Raw genomic sequence first — 26,852 nt, 5'->3', positions numbered from 1 at the left:
TTCCCTGACCATGTTATCCAGAGACCGTTCACCTTGGAGCAGTTCTGGGTGTACCTGGAGGCGTAGACTTGGCATTGGGCGTTCTCCTGAGTTGCGAACAGGTCGCCCCATTCTGCAAAGAAGTTGGACATATGTCTTCGTGCAGACGCCATTTGTATTCTATGGGCAGTGGGAAATCTCTGCTGAGCACGTCTGCCAGAAGATTGAGTTCCCCTGTAACATGTTGGGACAAAATATACATCTCGTGTTTGAGAGCCCACATCCAAATATTTTGGGACAACTGGATAGCCCTGGAGAGTGTATGCCCCCTTGTTTGTTCAGGTAATACATGGCTCTGGTGCAGTCTGTCAGAACCAGCACTGTCTTCCCTTGTAGTTGCGTTTGAAAGGCTTTCAATGCCTTGAACACTGCTAATAGCTCCAGTAGATTTATATGGTTGGATGCTACCTGTGGGGACCACACTCCATGTGCTGTCTGCTGAAGCAGGTGAGCCCCAGTCGTGAGAGTGGCTTCCACTGCAGGGGTGGTGAAGGTTTTCCCTGGACCACCAATGCAGAGAGAACGGGGGCTGGCGAGACAACTACTAGATCTCCCCATTGTCCGCTGGCCTGACACCACTGGCTTTTGAGCCACTCTTGCATGGGACGCATGCGTAGTCATGTGTGGGTATCCAATTATATGCAGGTCGCCACCATACCCAGCAAGTGCATGGCTTTGCGTACTGTCACCCCCCCCCCCCCCGACTGGCTACATATTGAGGATCTGAAAAGCATGTTCTGAACCCTCTCGTTGGGGGAAGACTATGCCGTCCGTCGTCCGGATTAGAGCCCACAGAAATTATTTTACTTGACTGGGGACTACACTGGATTTTTTCTCGTTGATGGAGAATCCCAGACTGAACAGAAGGTCTAGGGTCTTCTCGGTGTTCAAAAAGCATGTGTCGAAAGAGTCTCCTGTTATGAGCCAGTCATTGAGGTAAGGGTAAACCGGGATGGACAGTCTGCGCAGGTGTGCTGCTGCTACTGCCAGGACCCTTGTAAACACCCTTGGCGCCAAGGCGATGCCGAAGGGGAGCACTTTGAATTGGCAATGCCTGTCCTCTATCATGAACCTTAGATATTTCCGGTGCACTGGCAACATTGGCATATGAACGTATGCATCTTTCATGTCCAATGTTGCCATGTGGTCCCCCTATTTCAACAGTAGGATCACCTCCTGTAGCGTTACCATATGAAACTTTTGAGGTTTTATACATTGATCGCTGGGCGCAGGTCTAGAACAGGGCGCATGGTGAGGTCCTTTTGGGTACAAGGAAGTACACTGAATAAATACCCTTGCGGTTTCTATGGCGTCCTTTCCCAGCAGCGCTTCCACCTCTTGATTCAGGATCTGCAGATGGTCTGGTGAGAGGCGCCGGGAGCATGGCAGTCTAAACTGTGGTGGTTGGGCGAATTCCACGCAGTACCCGTGGGTGACCGTCTTTATAACCCACTGGTCTGAAGGGGACCTGGATCTGTTGGTCATTTCTGACCAGAGGCTGCGGCTCCTCTGGAATTGGGGCCTCTGGCTTTGCTGCGTCGCTGACCCCTAGGTGGGTAGTAGGCAGGGCTTCCGGACGTTTGTCCAGAGTTATAGTTACCCGTGCTGTAGTTGTTCTGACTTGCACGGGACTGGCCTCGAAAGGACCGACGAGAACCACCTCCCCTTTGGGGGGGGGGGAAGGTTTCTGAGTTATTTGTATCAAGGACTTTAGAGTCTCATGCTCTTTCTTGGCCGTCTCCAGGGCATCGTTGACCGCTTTTCCGAAGAGATTTGTCTCTTCTATGGGTTTGTTGATAAGAGCGGCCTGTGTTTCAGGCTTGAACCACGAGTTGCAAAGCCAAGCGTGCAGCTTGAGTAGAGTGCCCTGGGCCAGAGACCTGCCTGCTGTCTCAGCAGTGTCTAGAGTGTTCTTGATTATATTCTAATTTACCTGCCTGCCCTCGGCCACGATGGTGAGAAGCCTGGACCTAGCGGGTTCGGGAACCTCCTGGGGACCTTGTACAAGGTTCCATTGTGCATCTGCATAACTGGTCAGCAGCGTGGTGTTATTCGCTATGCGTGTGGTATATGCAGCTGCCGAGGTAACACGCTTACCTAGGGCGTACAACCCTTTGGATTCCTTATCCGGAGGTGCCGCCCCCATAGCAAGGGGTACCCCTGCCCGTTTCCGAGTGGTAGTGACTACCAAGGAGTTGGGGTGGTGTGGCCTTTAATATATTGAGGGTCCGAAGGAGCTGGCCGAAATAGTTTTTCCACTATTGGGTTCACTGCCCGGGTCTGAGCTGGCGTGACCAGGGAGAGGGCTAATCTTTTAACAGAATTTAGGAGGGGAATGGCTTGGCTTGTGGGGCGCTTCTCCTTGAGAATGTCCGCCACAAAGTCTTGTTCGGGTACCGCCTCCTGAGTAGTGATCTGAAAGTGATCCGCTGCCTTCCTTAAGATGGCATTGAAGGCCATTTGATCGTCTACAGGCGAGGCTTGGAGCGCCGAGGTGGATGGAGGAGAATCCAGGCATAGCACATCAGTGTCCTGATCTTGCGTGGGTAGCGTCCATGGCTCCGTTTCCACTTGCTGGGTTTCCTCTCAGTTGTCCATAGCATCCCCCTGGTCCTCAGGGTAGTCCTGCAGGAAGGAAGGATCTTCTTCGCTGTAGATGTCCTGGTAAGCGTCCATCTGGACCACATCTTCATGGTGGAAAGAAGCCGAGGCCTGAGAGTCAAGATTTTCTTGGAAACGTGAAGCTGATCTTAAAAGAGGGTCTTCATGAGATCTTAGGGGAAGGCTGCTCAGAAAGCAAGACAATCCTTTCAAGACGATCCATGCACCCTTCGAATTTCTACCTTGTCCACTTAGAAGAATCCGAAGGGCCTAAAGGTGGAAAAATGTCTTTTTCCGCCCTGTAGCGTCGGAATTTGTCCCCAAGAGTGTTGGACAGAGGCTCCTGACTGTCCTCATAGGTTTCGCGAGTATTGGGGCACCATGGCGTGTCTTTAGACTTGTCCACGGCACGCTCCATGCGTTTCAACAGTGTAGGTACCAGCCCAACTGCCGAAGTAATTCTTGCGATACTGTCCTCAATCTCTGCCGAATCGGCGTGAGTTAGCAGGTTGAAGGCCTATCGGTAGATTTACCGCCTACCGCAGCGTTAGAGGGCCTAGCGGTAGGTTCTTCGCCTGGTGAAAGGCTGGGAAGCATAGTACTAGGTTTTGGGCCTACCGGGCCTTTAGGAGCTGTCGGAGCGTCGAATGACCGCGCTTCGGCATGTAAACTCGATTTAGGGGTAGCGCCCTTGTTTTTGGAGTGCCCAGTCGCAAGACGATGCTGCGGATGCGGGGAAGGCTGCTGATCTACCCGATCAGCGGAATCCGCCGAAATTTGGCGCCCCTGTTGGCACTTTCACCTTTTCCGACAAAACCGTTGAAAGCGGTGGAAGTGTTTTGTGGTCTTTGTACGCCCCTGTCCCCGGGTTTTGTCCCTGAAGCGACAATTGCGTCAGGCCTTGAGGGGTCGGGACGGGTGTGGCAGACCTAGAAGGGTCAGCCTCAAGGTCTATGATATCCGATACGGATGTTTGGTCATCGGAAGTGCCCCCGTCACTTTGAAGGGTGTGGTGGTGGGGGGGTGGGAAGAGGGATCAGCCCGCGACATACCGTACGCGGCCCACCGCTTTACACAGCATTCCTTAAGTGTCTTAGGCCGAAGGAGCTTACAAGCCACACACCGCTTCTTGTCGTGATCTAAGGGGAGACAAGAATTACACATTCTGTGCTCGTCTTTCCATGGGTACCTGCCCCTACACTTAGGGCAGAACCTAAATGGTGTCCTTTCCATAGCGAAAGGTATAAACAAAGCTGACCAGACCTAGAGGGCAAAGAGGGGGAAGAGGAAAGACATAACTAAAGATATGGTCCCCCTGACCCCACTCTCCCTACTGTGTAAGCCAGCCAGAGGGCCCGGCCACGTGGATGACTCAGCCGCTGGATCTTAAGCGCCAAATCCACTGCCGCTGAAACTTTCCGTAGTCTCCGTCGAGGTTGTTTGAATCGCTGTCGAAGTGACTGAAGGGGAAATAACTGACAAAGTCGGAATAAGGATAAACAATGTCTCTTATGAAGAGCTCCGCTGTAGGGCGACCAGTATCTGGGCGGGAAAAAGCAATCGAAAGGACCTCGGCGCGTGAGGTATTTTGGGTACACTACACGTCACGATAGGGGTAGTGTTACGGACTATGCCGACGTCCCCTTTCGGCCCGAAAGACAAGATGAAATACTGTCGGTTACCACTGGATGTCAGACCATATGCACAGCATGTGATTCTAAGCAGATTAACAAGCATCAGAAACTTCAATACCAAAACAATGTTTGAGTAAATTAGACTCCCCTGAAATAGGAGCAAAATGGCATTTCAGTTACTTTCAATGTGAGTAAAAAAGGCACAAGTTTATAGAATAGATCACAAATACTTTCTTAGGCAGTGCAAATAGTTTCAGTTCACTAGAGGACTCGATTCAGTTCAATAGGCCTAGGCCAACGTCAATGGGCTAGTGTCTTGGATAACAAAGAGCAGTTCTTGTAGTAAACGGTAAAGTCTTTGCCAATGTTCTCAGAAGTAGTTTGTACGAAAAAGAATCATATGTTGGGTTACAAGCTGATTAGGTCTGCAAGTTGGGAAAGTTCCATAAACTTTCCCCACGAGAGGTAAGTTCTCTCAATCGGGTTGGCACAGTACCTTAATATGAAGAACAAGATGCAGTTGAAGATGTTGGTTCCTGGCAGTTCCTGCAGATCTCACTGTTCCTGAGCCTCAGTCATGGGGACAAGAGGCAGGACATCGGGGACTCCTGCACTGCACGGGGACGGGTCAAACAAGCTGGCAAAATGGAAGATCTTCGGTTCGAGTAGCTGTCGTCAAGCACACAAAGCTGGTGTCCTTCCCCCCTGGTTAATACTAACCAGCTCCAAGAATGTTATCCAGGTGGTTTAACAAGTTGATTGGTCCCACCAACTCAAAGGAAGAAGTAGTCCTTGAAGGGGCTTCTCTGTCGAGGTGAACTTGGTGATTTGGATCTGCAGCAGGGCTTCGGTTCTTTTGTTCCAGTGGCCGACTGCTTTCCAGTCCAAGAGACTCACCTTTTAAACAGTTTTCTCCCTTTCAATCCAGCCTAGCTGCCACTCACCCAGCAGGGTGGCGGTCCATGCCGGACAGTCAGCCAGCCAATCACGCCAGAGTGCATTTGGGTCTCCTATGAGACTAAGCACAGGGAGTTCCGGGCATCTCGCTCACTTCCTGCCCACTCCAGACACTCAGGCGCCAGAGGCAGTCTTCAGTCCTGAAGCCCGTCAAAGGCGTACGAACAAATGGCCCAAACCTGGTTTGGCGCGCAAAGAAACTCTAGAAGGACCTTTCCAAAAAGAAATGGCGGAAAATGAAGACCGGGACCGGTTTAAACAAAGGGGCTTAAGGCGCCATCTTGAAAAACATGGCTCACGTGATTTTTAGCTACTGGTGTTCGCGATCGGGAAAATTCATGGTATTTTGTTGTAAAACAACTGCCACAAGACATTTTGATAGGTAAGGGTAGCATTCGACTGCTACCTGGGTTTCTAGACACAGGGGATACTAGGTAACCCCCGCCAGCACTCTATAGGAAGATAGTGTGTGCTGGGTCTAGGAATTTAAAAAGACTAGTAAAGTCAATTTAACGTTACATTCTCTGGGAAACAGTAGAATATCGCCGAGAAGGTATTTAAACCTTTGGGAAGTCTAAAAAGACATCCCTTCGTTACTGCACTGATGGTGCTGTTTAACACACATGAAGAGATGCCTATGGAGTTATCTTAAAACTCCATAATCCAAGAATAAAACAAACATCAAAATACATGAAAGAGTGGGGGAAAAAAGGCTCACACTCTTTCCAGGTAAAAAAACAAAGTCCTCAAAATCCAGCAAAGTTGCTGGGGGTCTCCAAGGTGCAAGGAATTAGCACATTTATGAGAATTCGCCCTAACAGTGCAAAACCAGGTTTGGTCCCTTTGTCCGCTTTGCCTTTGACGGGATTCACGAGTGAAGCCTGCCTCTGGCTCCATGGTGTCTGGTGGGGGCAGGAAGTGAGGGACGTGCCCAAAACTCCCTGTGCTCATCTCCTAGGAGACAGGAATGCACGCTTAGGTGATTGGCCGGCTGGCTAACCGGGAAGGACAGCCACCCTGCTGGGTGACTGACCGCTAGGCTGGAATGAATGGGAGAAACCTGCATAAAAGGCGGGGCTTTTTGGCTTGGAAGGCATATTCGACCACTGGATGAAGGAATCCGAAGAAGAACTTGGAGAGGACGCCTGCTGCAACTCCTGGACCGTTGGTTTGCCCGGTGAAGCTCTGCTGCTGTGCTGAAACTCCAAATTCGTATCGACAGAGAAGGCCCTGCAAGGACAAATTCTCCCTTTGAGTTGGTGGGACCAATCAACTCCAAAGTAAGCCACCTGGACATCCACTCAGAGCTGGTTGAAATTACACTGCAGTTGCTGCTGGAAACAAATAGCCAGGGAGAGGAACACCAGTTTGTGTGTGTTGCTTTTAATCTGGCCAATAACTCCAGCATCTCAACAGCCAAGAGTCCACGGTGGTGCTATTTATCTAGACGCGAGGAGCTGAATCCGCAAAGTGCCACTTAATAGACGTTGGTCGTTTTCTGTTGATGATCGTCCCGTTGCAATGCAGCAGTCCTCCAGACATCCTCCCTCTTGTCTCCACGACTGAGGCCCAGGAACACAGGATCGGCAGAGCTGCACAGGAACAGAAGCCAGCCAAAGCCCTTTTCTTTGAACCAAAGGTACTGTACAGTCTAAGAGAACTTACCTCTTGTCATGTAACTTCACTTATTCTCTGCTGAGACCGGTCTTGGATGCACTGTATAGTTGCTAACGGCTTCTTTACTTCACAAGCATAAACAGCTTGCGGCGCTACTTTGATTTATTCTTTTCTACAAAGACTTCTAAAACATTGTGCAAGACTTTTACCTACCTCTGAGAAGTGCTTCAGTCCACCTAGACTTTTGCCCAATTGACTTTTGTTAGGGAGAATTCTCATAAATGTGCCAATTCACTCCACCTTCGAGACCCCCAGCAACTTTGCTGGATTTTGAGGATTTGATTTTTTTACCTGGAGTGTGTGAGCCTTTTTTCCCCACTCTCTCATGTATTTTGATGTGCGTTTTACTCTTGTGTTCTTTGATTATGGAGTTTAAGACAACTCCATATGCATCATCTTTTCATGTGTGTCACACAGCACCCTCAGTACAGTGACCCAGGGAAGCCTTTTAGGCTGTCCCAAGGTTTGAATACCTTCTCTGGGATAAACTACTGTTTCCCAGAGAATGTAAAGTTAAATTGACTTCACTAGTCTTTAAATTCCTAGACCCAGCACACATTATCTTACAATAGAGTGCTGGAGGGGTTACCTAGTATCCCTATTTCTAGAAACTCATGTAGCATTCAAATGCTACCCTCTCCTATCGAAACAGCCGGTGGCTGTGGTTTTACAACAAACCACCATGATTTTTCCTGACCGCGAACACTGGTAGCTAAAAATCACGGGAGCCATGTTTTTCAAGATGTCGTCTGAGCCCCCTTTGTTTAAACAGGTCCCGGTCGTCTTTTTTCGGCATTTTCTTTTGGAAAGGTCCTAGAGTTTGTCTCTGTGCCCCTAACTAGGGTTGGTCCCTTTGGTCGCTTTGCCTTTGGCGGGTTTCAGGACTGAAGACTGCCTCTGGCGCCCGAGTTTCTGGGGTGGGCTGTAAGTGAGGGAAGTGCCCGAAACTCCCTGTGCTTAGTCTCCTAGGAGACCCAAATAAGCTCTGGCATGATTGGCTGGCTGACTCTACGGCAAGGACAGCCACCCTGCTGGGTGAGTGTCAGCTAGGCTGGAATGAACGGGATGAAACTGAATAAAAGGCGAGTCTCTTGGATTGAAAGTCAGAGCCGACCACTGGAATGAAAGAACCGAAGACGAGCTGATAGAGGACGGCTGCTGCAACTACTGGACCATTGGTTTGCCTGGTGGAGCCCTGCTGCAGGTCCGAATCGCCAAGCTCACCTCGAAAGAAAAGCCCCCTTCAAGGACGACTTTTTCCTTTGAGTTGGTGGGACCAATCAACTCTTAAGCCACCTGGATATCATTCTCTGAGCTGGTTAGGATTAACCAGGGAGAAGGACACCAGCTTGTGTGCGTGAAGAACAGCAACCGGAATCGAAGATTTGCCAATTTGCCAGCTTTTTGATCTGTCACCGTGCAGTGCAGGAGTCCCCCAACGTTCTACCTATTGTCCCCACAACTGAGACTCGGGAACTGCCAGGAACAGAAGTCTTCAGCTGCATCTTTTTCTTCAATATAGGGTACTGTGAAAACCCGACCGAGAGAACTTTCCTCTCACCGCAAACGTTTGTGGAACTTTGGCAACTTGCAGGCCTAGAGTCAGCTTGTGACCAGACATACAAACCTTTCTTCCGTGAACTACTTCTAAGACCCGTGGAAAAGACTTTTCCGTTTTAAATACCAGAACCGCTTTATCCTTTACCGTTTTTACTTATACAAGACATGAGTCAATTGACTTTGGCCTATCTATTGCATTGAATCAACTCCTCTGCTGAACTCAAACTATTTGCACTGTTTTAAAGCAACTAATATTCGTTTTATCAACTTATGCCTTTTTGCTCCTACTTGAATGCTATTTGGCTCCGACTTCAAGGGAGCTCAACTGCTTAATAATCAGTATTGTAGTATAATTTTTGTGTGATACTGGTTGCCTCCTTTAGTGAATGCTTTGTAAATGATTGTGTAATAAATACATTGTTTTACCAAGAAACCTTGAGTATAAGTATCTGAATATTCGTTATTGTAGACCTTTGTGTAACACCCTTACAAGCTCACATTCCCTCTTGAGATAAGCCTGGCTGCTCAGCTCGCTACCATAAACTGTGTGGTACAGACTTATACCAAAGGTTGGTTTTGCTTACACCTGTAGTCCTAGTTGTGTGTAGTCGTCCCATACAAACTTTGCCTAACAACTTCGGTCTAGCCTGGCTCCCTGAATGACTCTTCTTCCCTCTGTGAATGTGTTGGGTCTTCCTTCCAGGAAAGGGTTAACTAACTTTGCATTGGGGTGTTTTCTAAAGTACTTACCTGCTTTGAGAATATTTGTGAGATCTCTTGTTTTGTCATAATAACCTCTCTCTTTGACAAACTCTTAAGTCAGATTCTAAATGCCAACAGTAGTATATTAATGTCCACAGTGTCCTAGTTACTGAAGTCACCGGAAGGGTGTAGGAAGTGTGTGTGCCATCCCAAAGAACAAGTTACTTACCAACTGGTAACCTTCTTTCGACTGGATGTTCCTCCAACGCATTCCACATCTTTGACATGTAATGTCCACAGCTGTGCACTTCAGAAACTTTTTCGGCAGAGGGCGTCCTTCGCCGATGGCGTCGGGTTGAGGACATCACAGGATGTCATAAATAGGACGCCCGTAGCCTCACTTCAAGTTTTTTCCCCCAGAACGTGACACACCAGTCTGATGCCTGCTGGATTGCACTTAGCCTTGCGGAAACGCAAGCTGCAATCGCATAGGAAATTCTCCTGAGGGGCAGGCTGGGAGGGCGATGTGGAATGCGTTGGAGGAACAACCAGTCAAAAGAATGTTAACAGTTGGTAAGTAACTTTTTCTTTGAATGGATTGTGTCCTCCAATGCATTCTAAATCTTTGACAGACTCCCAAAGCATTACCAGTAAATGGAGGAGGGAAAAGAATTTAGAGTACCAAATTAGATTGCGGAATAAAGAACCGCCTAGGCCATTTCCTGCTCATGGATTGTATCCAGGGAATAATGTTTTACAAATGTATGGATTGAAGCCCAAGTAGCGGCATCACAAATATTCCTAATAGGAACACCCCGCTGGAGGGAGGTGGAAGTAGCCACGCCCCTAGTGGAATGAGCTCTCAATCCATCAGGAGGGCCTTTACACGCCAACCGGTAACACTCCGTAATGGGAAGGATAATCCACCGGACAAGGTCTGTTTGGTAACAGCCTGGCCCAATCGGTGTCCAGCATATCCTACAAAGAGTGGATCGTCCACTCTGACCCTGGACATCCTAGAAGTGTAAAAGCTAAGAGCTCTCCTAGGATCCAACCGATGGAGACGCTCCTCTTCCTTAACAGGATGAGGAGGGTAGAAAGATGGAAAAACCACCTTTTGACTCAAATGATTTTCAGAGACTACCATAGGTAGAAAAGAGGGACGTACTCGCAGTACAACCCTGTCCTTGTGAAACACAGTAAAGGGTGGCGTAGATGAAAGTGCCTGCAATTCACTCACTCTGCGAGCAGAAGGAACCGCAACCAAGAAGACAGTCTTGAAGGACAGTAATCTCAAAGGACAAGAGTGCAAAGGTTCAAACGGAGCACCCATGAGAATTTTCAAAACCAAATTCTAATCCAAAACTGGCATCTGGAAGGTTGACGGAGGAAATACATTAGTCAGTCCTTTAAGAAACTGGGAAATCAAAACAAATCTTAAAATAAGAACATTCTTCAGACGAGCACTTAAAGATACTCAGCGCCGCCAGGTAACCTTTAATGGTACCCACTTGAAGGCCCCTGTGGGCCAAAGAAAGCAAGAAAGACAAAACCATAGGAATGGAGCACTGAAAAGGATCAACATTGTGATCCCTGCACCAGTCGCAGAACTTACGCCAAAAGGTACAGGGAGTTTGTTGCAGGCAGCCTGGCCGAAAGCAACACGTCATCACGTCATCCGGGAGGTCCCAATCCTTATACCTCAACCTTTCAGATACCAAGCGTGAAGGTTGAGAGGCTTGACCTCTGGATGGAGAACCAGACCCGACCGACCCCCTCACCCTTGCGCGAGAGCAGACCCTCTCGGTGGGGAAGACGGCTTGGAGGGCAGATGGAGATTTCCAGAAGGTCTGGGTACCACGCTCTCCTGACCCAATCCGGAGCAACGAGGATTATGGAGAACCAAACCTCACCGAACAACACTTGAGGAATGACGGGGATTGGAGGAAACGCATACAGCAGTGGGAATGACCAATCCACCACAAACGCGTCTCTTGGAGGAAATTCCCTTGAGCAGAATCTCTCGCACTTCCGGTTGACACTGATGGCGAAGGACTTCCCGAGCCAACTCCTACTCGTGGGAGACCGTGCTCTGCCTGCTCAGAGCGTCTGCCGCCGTATTTGTCGTCTCCGGCAAGATGAACTGTCGAGATCGAAATTCCCTGCTGGATGGCCCAGAACCAGAGCTGCATTGCATCTCTGGACAACAAAAGTGACTCAAACCACCCCCCCTCAGCCCCCACCTTTTTGTTGAGGTAATGCAGGGCCACTGTGTTGTCTGTCATGATCAGGACACTCTTCCCCCGTACAGAGGGCAGAAACGCCTTCAGTGCTAGCCTGACGGCCCTCGGCTCTAACAAACTAATGTGGAGTCTGGACTCCGATGGAGACGAACGACCGCTGGTGGTCAAGTCGTTGGCATGAGCGCCCTATCCTGTGAGGGATGCGTCCGTCACGATCGTCACCTCCGGCCAGGGTAGCCAAATGGAGCCCCCTTCATCAGATTGTCTTAGACGGCCCACCATAGAAGGTCCTGGGCGACCGGGTCCGACATCCTGCTGGAGGACTGAGACCACTGGCGTTTGAGAGATCTCATCCGCAACCTGGCCTCCGGAACCAGAAGAATGCAGGATGCCATGAGGCCGAGCAATCTCAAGAACTCGAACGCTGGGAGACTCTGGGCAAGCTGAAACTTGTGCACCATATGCTGAATGTGATGAGCCCTCAGCTGGGGAGGAAAACACTGCCCAGGGATGTGTCAAGCACTGCTCCGATGCACTGGAGCCTCCGAGTTGGTGTCAAATGGGACTTCAAGTTGAGAGAGAAGCCCAGCTTGTGGAGGGAGTGGCAGGTGACTGACAGATGATCCAGGACTTGCTCAGGAGAGCGCGCCCTGATCAACCAATCGTCCAGGTAGGGGTAGACGTGAATCCCCCCTTTCCTGAGGTGCGCTGCCACCACTACCATGAGCTTGGTGAAGACCCTCGGGCGGAGGTCAATCTGAACAGCAGGACCCAAAACTGAAAGTGTGAGTCGCCAACCGCGAACCTCAGGTACTTCTTGTGCTTTGGATGTATCGGCACATGAAAATAAGCGTCCTTGAGGTCGGGAGACACCAACCAGTCCTGAAGTTGAAGGGCCTGGAGGACTTGAGAGAGTAACCATCTTGAACTTGTCCTTCCTGAGGAGTTTGTTCAAACCGCGCAAGTCCATGATGGGTCTCAATCCCCCGTCTTACTTGGAAATCAAAAAAATAAGGGGAATACCATCCCTTGTTCCTCTCCGCTACAGGCACCAGTTCTATGGCACCTTTCTCCAGCAGGGATTGAATTTACTGCGCAAGGAGCAGATCCGGACTCTTCAAAGAGAGATTCCCCGGTGTATTGTCTTGAGGCCTCTGCCGGAAAGGAAGACAGTAGCCGTGGGTTATGATCTCCAGAACCCACACATCTGAAGTAATGGCGCGCCACTCTGCAAGATGCTGCGCCAGCCTTCCCCCAACCGGCGAACCATGGGACATGGCCTCATGACTGAGCTGAAGCGGCGGCGTTGCCTGAGGGCAAAGAGGCAACAGACCGAGCGGCCTTGGCACCTCGAGTACCTTGTTTTCCACCTCTGGCACTCCTACGGTGGCCCCTTTGACAGGCAGCTCCTCTCGCTTTACCACAGGATGAGTGATAACGAAAGGAACCTCCCTTCCATTGCTGTCCCCTAGGACGAAAAGGCGGAGGTTGTCGAACTGCAGCGCCGACTGACTTCGCTGCAGCTTTTGAGGTCTGCAACCTCTCAAGGCTCGCGTCAGCCTTGCTGCCAAAAAGATGTTCCCCGTCAAAGGGCATGTTGAGGAGCCGGGCCTGCACATCAGGAGCAAACCCCGACTTCCGCAACCACGCAAACCTGCGTATCACGGTGCTCGCCGCCATGGACCGGCTGACGCAATGTGCCATGTCCAAACCTGGCTGAACGGCCTCACACATGGCATCCTTGCCATCCTGAACCATGGCAAGGAAACCATCCTGTTTGTCCCCTTCGGGAATATGTTCAGCCGCTAAGGAAAAACAGCTCCACAGAGTGTGCGTGAAACGTGACAAGGTACATACGGAGTTGGCCGCCTGAAGCGACATACCCCCTGAAGAAAACATTTTCTTCGCCTAGCCGTCAAAACGCTTGTCGTACCCATCAGGAGGGATGGTAGGATACGACGCCTGCTTAGCCGGGGCAGTAGCCGCCTGCACCACCAAACTCTCCAGAGTGGGGTGCTTGGACAAGTAGCAGGGGTCGCTTCTGGCTGGGCGGTATTTTCGCAGCAAAGACTTGCCCACTGCCGGGAGACTCTGCGGAGCAGTCCAAGCCGCCGCCACCCTCTGTAGCGCCATATGAAACGGCAGTACCGGGTCAGTTGGTGGACCAAGGTCGAGGATATCCGTAAGGTCATCCTGAAGAAACTCCCCCGGGGGAACAGACCATCTCAAGTACTCTGTGACCCTCGACATAAGGCACCGGTACGAGGAGTCGGCATGAGTGCCAGGCTCAGGCCTAAAAAACTACACCTCCGCAGAGGTGTCCAGCCCACTAGCATCGTGCAGGGACTGCCTCAGGTCATCAAATTGGCTATGGCTCGAGAGAATCTCGCCTGGCACCGTATTAGGAACCATGCCATCATCAGAGCCCTCATCCACCCCTGAAATAAACTCAATATGGCGGTAAGAAGGCACAGAATGTGAACCAAAGCCATGCTTGACCTTGGCCAGAGCCTTTCTAGGGGGTTCCACTGAGCCTCGGGGTACCCCTGTCGGCACAGCCTCGAAAGGCTTCGAGGGCATCGAGTGAATCGGCGTCGACGCCGAACGCGGCATCGACACAGACCTCGAGGCCTGAGCCCCGAGCGTGTCCTTCGACAGCCTGGGCGCCGAAGACTTCTTTGGAGGCGGGGCCTCGAAAGAGTCAGCCGACGACCTCAGCGCCACCGGCATCGACGTCTTCCTCGAAGACATCAGAGGTTCACACGGTCTCGAGCGCGTCGAGGACCGGCACCTGGACCGGGCATGACGAGGAAGATTCCCATTGTCGGAGCGGGACCTCTCCCACGAATCGTGCCGACCACTCGAGCCCAAAGGCGTGCGAGCCGTGTCTCTCGACCGATCACGACCGACCCCACTCTGAAGCGCGGACGGACCGGTGCCCTGCGATTCGAGAATCGCTAACATTTTCTTCCCGAAGGAAAGTCACGAACGCGAGCCCGAAGGTGTGCGAGCAATGGAACGAGACCGATCCTGGCCGGCTTCGTCAGAAGGCGCGACCAGACCAGTGTCCTGCGATTGAAAAATCGCCATCATGGATTTCTTAAACGCCGCCCATTCCTCCGGAGTTGAGGACTTCGTAGGGCACGTAACCTTCCTCGAGGCACCATCCTCCGAAGAGGACGGGGAAAGCGACCGGTGATGGCGCTTCAAGTGCCGCGACGAGGAAGACAAGTGGCGGGAAACACTCCGGAACCAAGATGCCCGGGATTCCTTCCGACGCGGAGAGTCGCCCCTCGAGTCGTCAGTGGAAACCCACTTGGACTTTGAAGTCCAGGACTTAACAGGCTTCGAGCCCCTACCTACCTAGAGCTTCCCCTTCCGCAAGGACTTGGCAGTCAGCAACTGGCATTTCGATCAGTCGTCAGTGTCGTGCGACTCGCCGAGACACCACAAACAAATGCGGTGGGGGTCGGCAGTGACATTTTAGACTTGCAGTCCTGGCAGGTCTTGAAGCGGAGTCAGAGGAGTCGAAGAGAAAGACATCTTCAATGAAGAAGTTAACACGTTTGTGGAAAAAACAGAACTGAGGCTATGGGCACTGTGCGTCCTACTTATAACATCCTGTGACGTCGGCCTCGACGGAGGCCCCCTGAGGGACATGGACCCAACGCCATTGACGCAGGACGCCCACTGCCGAAAAAGTTTCCAAAGTGCACAGCTGTGGACATTACATGTCAAAGATGTGGAATGCGTTGGAGGACACAATCCATTCGAAAGGGTACTTACTGATTTAGAAATATTAAGAGTATTTTTGAGTGTATTTGTGTTGTTTATTTGTACTATTATATTGCCCCCTTCTGAAGAAAGCTTACTCTGACTGTTAAATTAATAATTGTTTAATCAAGAAACCTTGTGTATAAGAGTTTATTTGAATACTTGTCACTGTGAATCTCTGTGTAACTCCCCTACAGCTCACATTGACCCCTCTTGAGATCAGCCTAGCTGACAATCACGCTACCAACCTGTGTAGTACAGACTTATACCAAAGGTTGGGTTTCTATTGCCAGGTGGCCAGGGTTGTTGTAGTGCACCCAAAGGGTACTGCATACAATCTTCCCTAACACAGGGTCTACTACCCTCGAAATACTGACTGTTCAAAAAGTATATATAACTTGGTTTTACTCCCCAGGAATAGCAGATTGCATTCTGAATGTGCAATAGGTTTGACTTACCAGGACTACTTGTATTCCTAATAGGGTTATACTTTGGGTTGTATGCCACAAGTATGGAGTTGGTTTTATGATTGTGTTTAAATATAATGTGATAGTACTTATTTACCAAAGATTCATCTTGGCCTACTTGTATTTAAATAAACCATTTATTTTTTTACTATATATAGTGTTTCAGTTTTTCTTTGGACCACATGTATGCTATAATTTCTTTGTACCAAGCTACAGCGCTCTCAATCTCCCAAGATAGGCCTGGCTGCTCTGTCCATGCTACCTCATTCTTAGGCGATACAGCCTTATACTAAGAGTGGAGCTTATGTACTGCCTCAGATTTATGGTTTTGTGAAACCCTTAGTTGGACTTTAGAAAACCTGTCCTAACAAGGCGCCCTCCTTTTATCCGAGATTTGGGCTGGCAGCTTGCTCAATCCTACCCCTGTTAAGGATCTGCACCTTTCAAACTGGAAGTGGCTATCCAATCATGTATGGCCACTGGTCACAACATTTACCCAGCAACAGACATGCAGGCACCCAAATGTGTACTGGGACCAGACAGTTCCAGCCCAAACATCCGGGCTCACACATAAACCACCCCTAGTCCAGCGAAAGCAGTGGTTTCCTCTGGAAAGGGCATTCCATATATGGCATTTCCTGACCTGAGAGAGTAGGCAGGAAGAAAGCCAAAGAAAAATATGGCCACAGTATAAGCGAAAACCTTGTGGCATGGCCATGTTATGGAACTAGCCACTCTTCATATCCATTTGCGGTAAACGCAAAAACGCACAAATAAAATTAGCCAAACAAACCAAAAAGCTATTACAGAAAAAGTACTAAGGATACAAAGTATCTAACCACACTTCACTTTAAGGTGATATGTGCAATTCTAACAATACAAGAAATTTACAAAGAGAGACAGTCTCAGTACTGATAATCTTATGGACTGATTAGGTCCCCCATAATAACGAGCAAAAGGACAAGGGAAGTAAAGCAGAAGGCTACATTTACCACCATAAAGTCGGAGAGGCTTCAGAAGAAGCAGAAAGAAAGGGCGTCATTGATATTTATAGGAGGAAATCAACAAACAGAAAATCTTTCCTAACGGCCACCGCTAGTAGTCATTTGCAGTAAATGCAAAGGAAGACATATCTGCTGCCACCAGCATATCCTATGCACATCGTAAATGTAATGAAAAAGCCATTAGAGTAAACATTATAAGGATGCAAAGTACCCGAACCGCAGTTCACTTTAGGGTGATGTATTGAACTAGAACAATACAATGAATTCACAAAGAGACAGAGGGACTGATCAGTTATCCTTATAAGAATGAGCCAAAAGACAAGGGAAGTAAAGCAGAAAGCTTACCTTGCCACCAAAAAAACAGGTCAGGACTGAAAACAATGCAAAAAGACAGGTTGCCCCATAGAAGTCTGCGGGAAGAAAGTGGCAAAAAGAAAGTCTTTCCTAACAGGGATGACCAATCATGAGAGCCTGAAACTCCACATATGTCCAGCAACAGAAAACCCTTGGCTGGAATGTGGATTCAGACAAGACAGTCCATCTCCCATATCGGGCCAGAAGAACTTCATCCACTGCTGCCATTCGTCTGTCCTAGGCACATCAAAAAAGTTACCAACAAAAAAAGGCTCCTAAAGGGAAAAAAGCAATACATAGTACCCCTTATGCACTTTTCACTAAGGTTATATTTGCAACAGTAATGAAATACAGGAATCTCACTGGTAATCTTGGGGGCTGACCAGCTCCACCAAAATAAGGGATTCAAGCAAGGGAAGTAAAGCAAAAGAGACTTTACCTATTCCCAAAAAGCAGTACAGAGTTCAAGCCGTAGCAAACAGCTGGGAGTTCCATTGATGTAAATGGAAGGACATTTGCAAAATAGAAAAATCTTTCCCAACAACTGTTCTGGGGGTCACTAAATTAACATACATTCTGGTATTATGTGGAGTTCTAGATCTTACCCTGCAGGTTGTAGTAGTTTGGGTTCTGTGTCATGCGTCGGTAGAGGAAGGTCCATGTTAGGTAGTCCACCGCGTCCTGCTTGTTCTCAATGGTTTTAGTTACGATCTCAGCGTTAAAATGGTCGTGCATCGTGTGATCCAAGTGAGATTCAACTGGAAGAGGTTCATACAGAAACTTTTTGAAGAAATCCTGCATAGAAAAAGAGGCAAGTAAAAGTGGGAACCCTGACAAAGGAAACCATGCTGTAGCAGAAACGCTACACATACACTGAAGAATTGCAACAATAATGCAAAGCAACCCACAAAGCCATCTGCAAAGTAATTTTCCGCATTTACACCCCTCATTAGGGTAAATAACTTGCTTACATCATACCCCCACTCCCCTCTTGATGCCCATGCACGCTCCGCAATACTAGTAGGATGTGTACAGAGTAATCATTAAGCTACGCCTAACCTCAGTGCTCCATTGAGGAGCATGCTGTTAACAGTGCCTTTGTGCAAATTCATGAAGCATAATAGGAGCAGCTGTGAACAAAGCCTTCTGCACTCAAAGATTCCAAAAATAAGGCCAGTATGTAAAATGCTCTGCAAAAGAAAAAAAATATTTTTCGTGGTACTGTTCTTTCAGATGAATTATTCCTGCCTCTCAGTGTCACTTTAGACATGGTTTCTCCAGCACCAGCCGTCTACTGAAACAGTTACAGTCATGAGGGGTGCCATGCGACTGTCAGCACCCCTTGGCGTTGTTGGGTGCCCGTGACATTGGATGGGACATCAGTGTAAGCATATGTTGTGCCAACAATGTCCCATGACCAGAGATATGACTCCTCCCTCCCCCACCCCCGAGTACACAGCAGCCTTGGGACCACAAAACAACCAGAATTATACAAGCTCTCTGCCAAGGGTGGCAAGTTGGAAGGCGATGAGTTTGTGTGAGGAAAAATATTACCAAGAGGCAATTGGAGAAATGACTTACTGTTCAAATGGATTTCTAAACTCTGGCCTGGTGGACGGATTTCAGGAGGCCACCCTAGTTATAGTGAACAGAGGAACTCTGAGTGGTTAGCCAAACCCAATCAAGGTAAGCGTGGCGAGTGGTCAAAGATTAGTCTCAGGAGAAAGTGAGTGGGGTATGGGTCCACAAGGAGTCCACACAGTGAAGAACACAATAATTCCACTTACACAGGCAAATTCAAAAATACTGTATTGTAGGCCCAAACCACACTACAAAAATGAAATCAGTAAGTAGTATCACACAACACTCAGTTATCTGATATATCTGTCACCTTCGGTTTGTGGAAATGCATAAGATAACGTATAGACCTGAAAGGAAGGCAAGTAGTGGTGCAGTAAGGAAAACCAGTCCACAAGAATAAGGCCCTACCTTTATAAGCCCAATCCCTATGTTGAATGGGGACTTGAGCCCAAAGGTCACAAAGCTTCTAAAGGGGCAGATGTAGGAAGAGTTCTTGTGGTGGTGAAAAATGTTCCAGAAGACTGGTAAACAATATTACAGTCAGTAATATTATTTTCCTATCCTTTAGAATAGCTTTTAAAACAAACGTTCCAAAAATAAGGGAATGGAATAAACCAAGATAGGGGCAGTTGATCGTATTTGAGAATATTCAACACCCCTTCTCCCCGGTCACTCCGATTTTCCCAAGTAACTAGGACGGTTGATTGGGATTCATGGGAGGTAGATTCTCCCGCTGTTAGATCCAGTAGAAGATGCCCAGAAGCTGTGAGTGCAGAAGTGACTCCGGTCGGGTCCTGGAGCTGAGTGCAACCCTTTTCGATGAAGAAATGCAGTAGGCACTGAGGCAGGCCTAGCCTCTTCAGAACACCACGAGATGAAGGAAAGCAGGTTCCATCGACAGTCACCACACATAGGTGACAGCAAGCTGTTAGGGGAGTTTTGCTAAAGTCCACTTTGAAGTAAGACTCTATAAAACGATCTATCTAAAGAATCTGGTAGAATGGCAGAGCAGCTAGACTTATTTTAGGAGGAGGATGTGAGCTGCAGGTAAGTACAATGAACCCAGTCAATACAATAGTCCAAAGAAATTCTTACACACTGAAAGTTATGAGAAATATGGATTATATACACACAAGGCAGGTTAGTAAATACTCTTTTAGACTAACCAAAACACATAGGAATTATTCACAATACTTTTCAAGGGTGACTGCTTCAGTTGTAGTTCCTTGCGGTTACAATTGGTTAGGGAAATGTATCATTTTTCTGCTTCATCCCCTCTCCTAGTGAGAACCCCAGCACCTTTTGCTGGACTTCTGGACCTTTTTCTTGAAATCCTGAATGAGTGGAGCCTTTTTCCAATTATGTGTTTCTTATTTGCTCTGACCTTTGGAACTCTGTTCCCTGGGTCTTACCCTTTACTATAGTGAGTCTATTTTCCTCCATATCTCTTTTATGGCATCTGTGTTTAACTTTTGCAGCACACAGCTCATTATGGCAGTGTTGCAAGGAACCCTTTGGGATCTCCTTTTCAGATTCCTTCTTTATCCTCGAGTAACTACAGTTAAGGATTGAGGGATACTTTGTTTCCCTCCTAAAACTTTATATTCTGAGAGATTGGCACACATCACATTATGCCAATAATTATGCTCGTGTAACTTTTTAGTCACCAAGACAACCTTCTAGTTACGGCTGGTGGTAGTGGACGTGTTCTACCAACTATTGTGCTATTTTTTTACCGCAGACTATTCTTATTCCCGGTTCTGCACAATAGGTTCACCTAAGTACTAACTTGGTGGCTTTTCTTTTTTCACCATTTTTAGCGTGGTTGTTCTTTGGTAGCGCTTCTTCTACCATTCTGGCTGGGGAAGGTGTGTGTCTGTTTTGCCTTTGCCAAGAACCCTTGGGTGTCCCCGCCTAGGCTCTGTTAGGCAGAGATTGTATGCAGTAAACTTTGGGATCACTACACACAACTAGGGCTACAGGTTTAAGCAAACCAACCTTTGGTATAAATCTGTACTAAACAGTTTTGGTAGCCTTGCTGAGCAGCCAGGCTTATCTCACAAGGGGAATCTGAGATGTAATGATGTTACACAGAGGTCTACAATCACAGGTATTCAAATAAACTCTTACACTCAAGGTTTCTTGGTAAAACACTTATTCATTTATTTCACAGTCAGTTATAAAACATTCACTAGAAGGAGGCAATCTATATTACACACAAATATACTTCAGTACTTTACACGGTACGTTTCTGAGGCATTTAAACTACTTTGAAGGAGGAGCAATATGGCATTCAGAGTACTTTGAAGTAGGAGCAAAAAGGCATAGGATAATAAAAAGAAGATTACAGTTACTCTTAGTCAGTTCAAATACTTTGAGTTCACCAGAGGAGTTAATTCAATGCAATAGGTCAGGCCAAAGTCAATGGGCTAAAGTCTTGTATAGTATAAAGCAGTTCTGGTAGTTAAACGGAAAAGTCTTTGCCAAAGTTCTCAGAAGTAGTTTGTAAAAGAAAGACTCATGTTTGGTCACAAGCTCATTAGGCGTGCAAGTTGGGAAAGTTTCAAGCACTTTCACAGCGAGAGTTAAGTACTCTCAGTCTAGTTTCACAGTACCTTCAAAAATGAAGAAAAAAGGTGCAGCTGTAGAAGTCTGTTCCTGGCAGTTTCTGCAGATCTCGCTGTTCCTGAGCCTCAGTCGTGGGGACAAGAGGGAGGATGTCAGGGGACTCCTGCACTGCACTGGGACTGGTGGCATATCTTCGATTCTGGTAGCTGTAGTAAAGCACACAAACTGGTGGCCCTCTCCCTGGTTATTTCGTTTCCTGCAGCACTCTGAGCAAAATACAACCAGCTCTGAGAATGGTATCCAGGTGGCTTAGTGTCGAGTTGATCGGTCCCACCAACTCAAAGGAAGAAGGCGTCCTTGCAGGGCTTCTCTGTCGAGGTAAATTTAGCAATTCGGACTTGCAGCAGGGCTTCACCAGGCAAACCAACGGTCCAGGAGTTGCAGGAGACGTTGGTTCTTTTGTTCCAGTGGTCAACTGTCTTCCAAGCCAAGAGACTCGCCTTTTATTCATTTCCCTCCCATTCGTTCCAGCCTAGCTGTCACTCACCCAGCAGGGTGGCTGTCCTTGTCGGACAATCAGCCACCCAATCACGCCAGAGTGCATTTGGGTAGCCTAGGAGACTAAGCACAGGGAGTTTCGGGCACCTCCCTCACTTCCTGCCCACCCGAGGCGGTTTTCAGTCCTGAAGCCCGCCAAAGGCGAAGGAACAAAGGGACCAAACCTGGTTTGGCACGCAGAGACAAACTGTAGAAGAACCTTTCCAAAAAGAAACGGTGAAAAAAGAAGACCGGGATCTGTTTAAACAAAGAGGGCTTAGACTCCATCTTGAAAATATGGCTCCTGCGATTTAACGCTACCGGTGTTCGTGGTCGGGGAAAAGAAATCATGGTAGTTAGTTTTAAAACCACTGCCACCAGCCATTTAGAGAGGAAAGGGTAGCATTTGACTGCTACATGAGTTTTTAGACACAGGGGATATTTAAACCTTGGGAAAGCCTGAAAAGGTTTCCCTGTGCCACTGCACTGAGGGTGCTGTTTAACATATGAAAAGATGATGCCTATGGAGTGGTCTAAAACTCCATAACCAAAGAAAACACAAGAGTAAAAAAAAAAAAAAACACATACAAAATACATATGAGTGGGAAAAAAGGCTCACACTTGCTCCACGTAAAAAAATCAAGTCCTCAAAATCCAGCAAAGTTGGTGGGGTCTCTAAGGTGAAGGGAATTAGCATATTTATGAGAATACTTCCCAACAGGCTCCATTGTGTCTGAGCAGGCAGGATGTGGGGGAGGCGTTTTTCACTCCCCTGCCCTTTGTCTACCAGAGTGCCTGAATGGAACCAGCACCCACAGCCACCCACCCCCTTTTGTAAACTGCTGAGAGAGATTGCAGAGGAGTGTGTGCTGCAGAAAAGCGCCAAAACCGCAGACTGGCCAGCGGGGATAAAGAAATACATGCCAAAGGTCCGCTCTAAAGACTGCTGCCGAGACATTATATTCAGTGGTATTCCTTTCATCACCAGACTGAGGAATCAGGAGACCCAGACCGTTGCTGCTGCACAGAGGAAAATCCAGCCACGAACATTTCTATTAACCTAAGGTACTGTGGAGCGAAAGGTATTGCTTACCTTAAACCAAGCAGTCGCTCCAGAGTGTTTAAGTGCACAAAGAGGTGTCCACTCTTACCCAAGCTGCTGGCTGGTGTCCCTTTTGCAAATCCTTTAACAGGGTCTCCAACGTTGTGTTAGCTCTACTAGTATCTTGTCCTAGAGACAAAGTATCCATAGGAACTTTTGCTGTTCTTCTGCATCGTAAGACTTTGAGCCTTCTCGAAACTGACTTTTGAATAGAGTCCGGGATCGGACTTTGAACGTTATAGTTTGCTAATAAAACGCCTCTAGAACCTTAAGCACTGCTACCGTTTGACTAACCAACCTTTTTCATGCCTAAAAGACTAACTTATGTGGTTTTGCTAACTAAATACTATTACCATATGTCTTTGTGCGCGCGGTCGTACTGATAATAAGGTAGAACTTTCATAAGTGTCACATTAAGAATTGTACCACGAGCAGCTACCAACTAAGCAGTGGCCTTTTAAAAGTAATAAGTATTCCTATGTATGTTGGTTAAGTAAGCTAAGTATTTTAAGACATTCCTTGTGTACATTTAAATATATATTTTAATATACGTTCATTGGTGTGTTTCGTTGGACTACTGTTCCATCTGGGTTCAGTGTACTAACACACTCACACCTTCCTCCTATGATAAACCGGACTACTCTGCATTCTACCAGGGTTACTAAAGTAGTTGTGCATGGAAAATGGAATTCACAGTAGAATTTAGAACTGTGCCCAATATCCTCTCTGTGTAAAGTTGAATTTAGAAGTGTGCCCAATAGCGTGCCCTGGTTGAATTTCGATTTGTGCCTAAGATCCTTTCTGTGTAAAGTTGAATTTGGAAGTGTGCCCTGGTTGAATTTAGAATTGTCCGCTCTGTGCAAAGCTAAATTTAGAAGTGGCCCTAATAGCACACATTGCCAGCATTTAGAAGTGTGCCTAATAGCAGCCTCTCTGTGTAAAGTTGAATTTAGAAGTGTGCCCAACAGCGTACCTTACTTGCATTTAGAAGTGTGCCCAATAGCGTGCCCTCGTTGAATTTAGAAGTGTGCCTAATAGCCTCTCTGTGCAAAGTTGCATTTAGAAGTGCGCCCAATAGCGTGCCCTGGTTAAATTTAGAAGTGTGCCTAAATATCCCCTCTGTGCAAAATTGAATTTAGAAGTGAGCCCAATATCTCTGTGTAAAGCTGAATTTAGAAGTGTCCCTAATAGCGCACATTGCCTGCATTTAGAAGTGTACCTAAATATCCCCTCTGTGCAAAGTTGCTTTTAGAAGTGTGCCCAATGGCGTGCCCTCGTTGAATTTAGAAGTGTGCCTAAATATCCCCTCTTTAGAAGTGTGCCCAATAGCGTGCCCTGGTTGTATTTAGAAGTGTGCCCAATAGCGTGCCCTCGTTGAATTTAGAAGTGTGCCTAAATATCCCCTCTTTAGAAGTGTGCCCAATAGCGTGCCCTGGTTGTATTTAGAAGTGTGCCTAATACCGTGCCCTAGTTGAACTGACTAGTGTCCCTAATAGCCTCTCTGTGCAAAGCTTAATTTAGGAGTGTGCTTAATAGCGTGTCCTGGCTGAATTTACAAGTGTGCCCAATAGCGTGCCCTGGTTGAATTTAGAATTGTGCCTAACATCCTCTCTGTGTAAAGTTGAATTAAGAAGTGTGCCTAATAGTCTCTCTGTACAAAACTTGAATTTAGAAGTGTGCCCAAATATCCCCTCTGTGCAACGTTGAATTTAGAAGTGTCCCTAATATCCGCTCTGTGTGCATAATATCCCTCTCTGTGCAAATGTGTGTATTAGCGTTGAGTTATTAGTTGAATATAGAAGCTTCCCTAATAGCCTCTCTGTACAAAACTCAAATTTGTTAGTGTGCCTAATAGCGCCCCTTGCTTGAATCTAGAAGTGTGCCTAATAGCGTGCCCTGAATGAATTTAGAACTGCAAAATTGCACTTAAATGTCCACCTAAAAGCATATCTGTGGCGTTGATACATTCAAACTTCTCCCTAATAGCTTACCTGTATTCCAGCTTGCTAGAAGAAAGTCTACCCAACAGCGTAACTGTGCAGTAGTTGCAACTAAATAGGCCGCCTAACAGCATATACTAGTTACAATTAGTACATTAAAACCTAGAATAAGTGAATAATATCACCCTTCTTAGTGGAACCCAGAAACAAAGAATAATCTCACCCAGTGATATAGCCGAACTTATAAAGTCCAAATATAAAGTGAAATTTGCATCTGAACTTATACCTAATAGCAGGTACTAACCATGAGTGCACCCAATCCACCAAGGTCTGCCGGAAACTACCACCGTGGACTGCCTCCGCCCTCCGGCCAGCCCTGCTGTCACGACCCTCGCCTAAAACCCCCTCTGGCAAACCCATTGGCCAGGTGAAGTCAGGACTCAGGCCTCTAGAGCCTGGCATCCTCTTCAAAAGCCCTCATGGAGTCAGTTCTGGCGCCTATGGCGCCAGGCTCATACACCGTGAAAAACAATGTGCTTGGGAACTATTTTATTGTATTGTCAGCCAACATGGAGGTATCCACATAGCTTGGTTCCCAAGAACCAAGCTATGCGGTCTAGTGTTTTGGGTCTGGTAGCCTAGGGACTATTTTACCTGGACTATTTCGTTGGGGCTATTTAAACCACACCCGAGCAAGACAACCCGCTTCGCGTTACTTTGCAGCTTGCAATGCGACGCTCACCATGTCCAGCTATTCCCTCGGAGAAGCAGAACCTGCAAGGAGACAAAAGGAACATCATTAGCAGCAGCATCTTACCTGCAGTCTTTATCTTTAAACACTCGCAGCTACTGCGAACATCTTCCTCGAATCTGCACGCCTCCCGGACAGAACAACCTGAAAGAGGAAGATAGAGGCAACATTAAAGAAAGCAGTAGTGACATTTACAAATTACAAACTGCTCAAAAGGCTTACCTGGCTGGTCGCCTCTCGGCTGGCACCACTCCGGACTTTCCACTCGCGCTGAAGAACACTGCGACCTAAAAGGAAGGAAAACACAGGTTAGCATAGGGAAGATTTCGCAGCGCTGCACATAGCGCTTACTTACCGCATCATAGCGCTCTTAATGCGCCATCATTTACCAGCGGGGCTCAACCAAGCCAGTTCGCCGCGCTGAAGCTCCGCATACCTAAGGGAGAAAAAAAGACATTCTAAACAAAGAAAGGCATGCAGGATAGCAACAAAACTAAAGAACAGCAATAAGACCTACCTGAACAATATCAAACGGGCCAGCGTCTGAAGTAACTGGACCGCACTCGCCCATGAAAGACAACGTGCCACTGCAAAGAAGGCAGGACGGAGAGCACGCCTAATTCTACCACAAGGTGAGGAAAGGGCGCCAGAGGGACTGAATCATACGGGGGTGCAGGGAGGATACTTACCCCAGTCGGTCAGACTTGAACACAGTCCTCCTGTATTTTCAGGCAGAACCTTCCCCGCAGACCACATCAGGGCAAAGTTTATAAGCATAACAAATAGTAACCCTGCTGGGTGGTGTCCCTGTGGATACCAGGTGAGCGTAACACCTGCCTCCTGCCCCCCCATCCACAAATCATCCCACCCTCCACCTCATCCCCTAACCATCCCTTTCCAAACACCAAGCCAGAGGGGCACGATGGCGAGCCAACCACCCTAAAACCACTGCTCCCTCGAACCCCCCCCACCGATCAGCCTACTTTGATCATACCCACTCCCCTCACTAACATACCGGACACACCCTGCCCAGCAATCATGCACCCCCCGCTTTTCCCACTAACTCCCACCATCATCCACCCTGACCACACCCCTTCCCCTCCCTAAAAACCGCACGCCTAGCCCTAGCAAGAACAGAAGCCTCATCCCTCTCCCCCTCTGACCCCCCGCACACACCAATCGCAACAAAGACACAAAGGGGAAACGTACCTGGTCCCCCTCATTCTCTCAGCACTCATCGCCTCCCCTGTCTCGACCCACCACCTCATTCCCCCAATCACCACCATCCCCCCTTGCTTCACCCTTCCTGAAACCCCTCTCCCTCGATTTCTCACTGGCTGCAACTGAAACTCCTAACCCCC

The 26,852-nt window shown here is 47.9% G+C and overlaps 1 protein-coding gene across 1 annotated transcript in view; it reads right to left on the bottom strand.

Annotated features, from left to right (window-relative positions):
* Positions 1-26,852, bottom strand: part of SNRNP200 (small nuclear ribonucleoprotein U5 subunit 200) — a 983,530-nt gene that overhangs the window by 100,379 nt on the left and 856,299 nt on the right. Inside the window, exon 37 of the mRNA XM_069619090.1 lies at positions 17,618-17,807. Within this exon, the coding sequence (XP_069475191.1) occupies positions 17,618-17,807 (190 nt within the window). The remainder of the gene's footprint in view (positions 1-17,617; positions 17,808-26,852) is intronic.

This window comes from Ambystoma mexicanum, chromosome 10 (genome assembly GCF_040938575.1).
Source record: "Ambystoma mexicanum isolate Mex_15411 chromosome 10, UKY_AmexF1_1, whole genome shotgun sequence".
Lineage (NCBI taxonomy): Eukaryota > Metazoa > Chordata > Amphibia > Caudata > Ambystomatidae > Ambystoma > Ambystoma mexicanum.
The sequence above is the reverse complement of the archived record's forward strand: the minus strand, read 5'-3'. Positions and strand labels throughout refer to the sequence as shown.